The sequence below is a fragment of the Monoraphidium neglectum genome, assembly GCF_000611645.1.
Source record: "Monoraphidium neglectum strain SAG 48.87 unplaced genomic scaffold scaffold03574, whole genome shotgun sequence".
In the NCBI taxonomy this organism is placed as follows: domain Eukaryota; kingdom Viridiplantae; phylum Chlorophyta; class Chlorophyceae; order Sphaeropleales; family Selenastraceae; genus Monoraphidium; species Monoraphidium neglectum.
This window is the reverse complement of record NW_014010055.1, coordinates 1-3,494: the sequence shown is the minus strand read 5'-3', so window position 1 is coordinate 3,494 and position 3,494 is coordinate 1. Positions and strand designations below refer to the sequence as shown.

The window sequence follows — 3,494 nt, the reverse complement described above, 5'->3', positions numbered from 1 at the left end:
CGGCAGGCGGCAGCGGCAGGCGGCAGGCGGCAGGCGGCAGGCGGCAGGCGGCAGGCGGCAGGCGGCAGGCGGCAGGCGGCAGGCGGCAGGCGGCAGGCGGCAGGCGGCAGCGGCGGCCATGGCAGGGCAGGGCTCTGAAGGGGCTGGATGCGTGTGGTGGTTCGCGGATAGGCGGTCGGTGCGGCGGGCGGGGCTGCAAACACAGCAGATGCCTGTCAGCCGTGCGTGGCTGCCGCTTGCCACGATGCGGCTATGTCAGCATCAAGATTGATAGGATGCGATGGCGGCGGCAACGGCACAGTGGCAGCAGCTGCAGGAGTATCTGCGGCCCCCGTGTTGGCGACAATGGTCGGGGGCGCCGCCGCTGCCGCCACGACCGCCGCCGCCGCCGCCGCCGCAGCAGCAGCAGCAGCAGCAGCAGCAGCAGCAGCAGCAGCAGATGATGATGAAGAATCCAGGCAGAGCAGCGCTTCAACGTCCACAGCAACGCAAGAAGGCGCTGTTGGCTGTCGAGGTTGGGCCTGAGTGGGTTGCAGGGGCTGGCACCTCCAGCGGGCGGAGGCGCAGGTTGTTGGCGCATATGCTTGGCATTTGCACCCCGGGCGACCAACTTTGCTCAACACTGTGGTTTCTCATCGAATCTGCAGGCAATATCAATTTCCTTCTTGCAGGCTTCTGCATGTTCTCCATACTTATGTGCCTGTAAGACTCATGCCTTGCTCAAGGCAGGGTGTTGGAGTGGCCTTGGGTATGGCCAGCCGTCATGTGACAGCTAGTGGATTTCTGGGGCGTGTGTTGCAGCATAATGAGGCAGCTAGACAAGGAACTGTGCACACCAAAGCAGCCAAGCGTCTGTCACCGTCTGCCCAAGCAGAGCGGGTTCAACAATGGATATTCATGGTGGCCGGGCTGCGCAACGGTCGGCTCTGGTTGCAGGCAGAATTTAACAGATTGATCAGCAACATACGCTTTTATTGCGAGGGATCAGCCAGCCTAGAAGCGTCCTGCCAAATCCTGTGCACGGCTTCCCATTGAGAAGCAGCTGGCCTGTCGCAGTTGGTGACAATGTCGGGTGACGCAGCGATCGGTGCGGTGTCTGAGTTGACCTGATATGGCGCTTCAAAGCTCAAGCTGCCCTCATATTGACCTAATTGTGTTGAGCTTGGTTGAAGTTGCCGCCAATAAGCAATGCAGGCGGAGCGAATTACCGGTATACTTAGCCGGTGATCTGCAAGCACAGCTGCAAACTGCTGTTAAATGTTGAATTGAGGCTTGCAAAGGTGGCGCCCCGACGGACTGAGGGGCTCGGCTCGGGATCGAGTTTCGAACTGTGGCATGGAGTCGCTGGTGAGGCTGCAATGAGGCTAAAGTGCATATGAATCGACGCGGCAAACATGTCGCTGCCTGGTAATCATGAACGACTGCAGCGCGTGCCTACACTCCTTGCCTGCATCCAGTGCTGTTGCTGCGCGTGCAGCTGAGCTCGTGCTGGTGCCCCTGCCGCTAGGGAGCCCCAAGGCTCCCACCACCACCTGCCGCCCTCCTGTCCATCGCGCAGCCCCCCGTGCAGGATGTCAGTGGTGCCGATGCGCCACATGTTGATGCGGGGGAGGTCATGCAGCTCGTGCTGCACTGGCTGGCGGCGGGGCCGTGCAGCGGGGCGGCAGCTGCCCTTCAGAGGGAGGCGGAGGCGTTGGGGCTGCTGCCAAAGCGCCACGACGTGCGAGGTGCGCAGCGCTTTTCTCTGAAATGAGGCATGCCAGCTCATTGTTGCGTTGAGGCGAAATCGCGGCGCGTTCATGCTGCCCCAGCTTCGAGCCTGACTGTGAGCAACCAATCTCGAACAGCGATCTCACCAGAGCGGTGCATGCGGCCGCCTGCCCGGCTTCTCTTCAGCCCCGCACTGCGCCGGCGCCTGCAGCAGCAGAAGCAGCAGCCGCAAGCCCCGCCCAGCTACTTGGCTGCTGCCGGCCGAATGGATAAAGCACCAACTACCTTCGCCGCACCCGCACCCCCGCTAACCAACCACCCGCCCTGCGTCCCGGCTGCCGCCAGGCGGCGCGTCAGCCCAGACGTACCGGCGGCTTGCCGCCGCCCAGCCGCACCTCCCGGGCGACGCGCTGCCGCAGCTGCTGCAGCAAGTTTTGGCGGCCAAGCGGCTGTGCGGCGCGCCCGGCGCGGCGGTGAGCCCCCAGGGTCGACCTTAGTCTTGGCTGTCAGCAAGACCCGAAGCACGGCCCTTGTACCCGCTGCCCTCGCAAACGCGGCCTTGCAACCTTTAGCTGCTCCACCCTGGCTCGTCCCCCGCAGGGCCTCACCTCCCTGCTCGCGGAAGGCCCCCTTGCCACCATCCCGCACCTCGCCGCCGCGTTCCCGCCGCCGCCGCCCCGCGCCCTCCGCGCGCCGTTCGCGTCCGCCGCCCTCCCGGAGTGCCTGCTGCTGCGCCAGGCGGGCGCTGCGGCGGCGCGCGGCGCGGCGCCGCCGCCGTCCTTTGTGGCGGGCCGCATGCAGCGGCACACGACGGTGCGCGGCCACCGCCTTGCAGTGTACTGCGTCGCATTCGACCGGCGGGGCGGGCTGGTCATCACCGGCGCTGATGACTACCTAGTCAAGGTCAGTCATCGGCGGTCAAACTGCTGCGTGGTTTTGGCGCAGCCGGGCGATCGCACGGCGGCCCTATGCATGCCGTGCAGTGCAGCCGTCCAAACAATGAAAACAGTCGCCCAGCGGGCGACAGCAGCCGGCACCAAACTAAGAGCGCGTGGTGTTCAATGCCTTGGACGCAGTATCCCGCGCCCTCCTGGCGCCGCGGAGCGCACCCACCTTGCTTCCTCTGACGCACGCGCGCGCCGCGCGCAGATCTGGGACGTGCGCACGGGGCTGCTGCGCGCGTCCTGCCGGGGCCACGATCAGGAGGTGACTGATCTGGCGGTTTCGGGGGACAACCGCCTGGCGGCCTCCGGGTCGCTGGACAGGAGCATTCGCGTCTGGAACCTCCAGGTGCGGCGGCTGGTGCTGCCCTCTTTTTGAGAACCCCTGTAGCGGACCTGAGAGGGTCTCGGCAGCGAGCCGGGCTCGCGCGACCCCGTGTCTCGAGCGCCCGCTGTGGCGCTGGCAGAGGCGATTCGCTGCGGCGCCGCGCCCTGACACGGCTTCTGCTGACAGCCGGAAACACCCGGCCACGCCCTGCCGGCCGCCAACGCCTGGGCCGTCTCCTCGCAGGACGGATCCCTGGGCCACCCTGTGTCGGTCCTCCTGGGCCACACGCACATCATCACCCTGCTGGACTTCTGCCCCCACCCCTCCGCGCCGGCCGCGCTGCTGTCGTCGTCTTACGACGGCACCGTGAGGCTGTGGGATGCATTGGACGGCGCGGCGCGGCCGGCGGTGCTGCCCATCAAGGCGTTCGCGGCGGCGGCAGCCGCGGCGGCCGCGGCGGGGGGCGGCATGGCCAGGCCTGGCGGCGCCGCGGGCGCGCCCGCGGCGGCCGCGAG

General features: G+C 66.9%; 1 protein-coding gene across 1 annotated transcript; it reads left to right on the top strand.

Annotated features, from left to right (window-relative positions):
• Positions 1 to 1,335: 1,335 nt before the first annotated feature.
• MNEG_13017 (Bromodomain and WD repeat-containing protein 1) lies at positions 1,336 to 3,000 on the top strand (the record flags this gene model as incomplete). Its single annotated transcript, XM_014038509.1, has 5 exons — positions 1,336 to 1,347; positions 1,559 to 1,727; positions 2,056 to 2,183; positions 2,311 to 2,613; positions 2,860 to 3,000. Coding segments are annotated over 5 exons (753 nt in total), but the record flags the coding sequence as incomplete, so codon positions are not given.
• Positions 3,001 to 3,494: the final 494 nt, after the last annotated feature.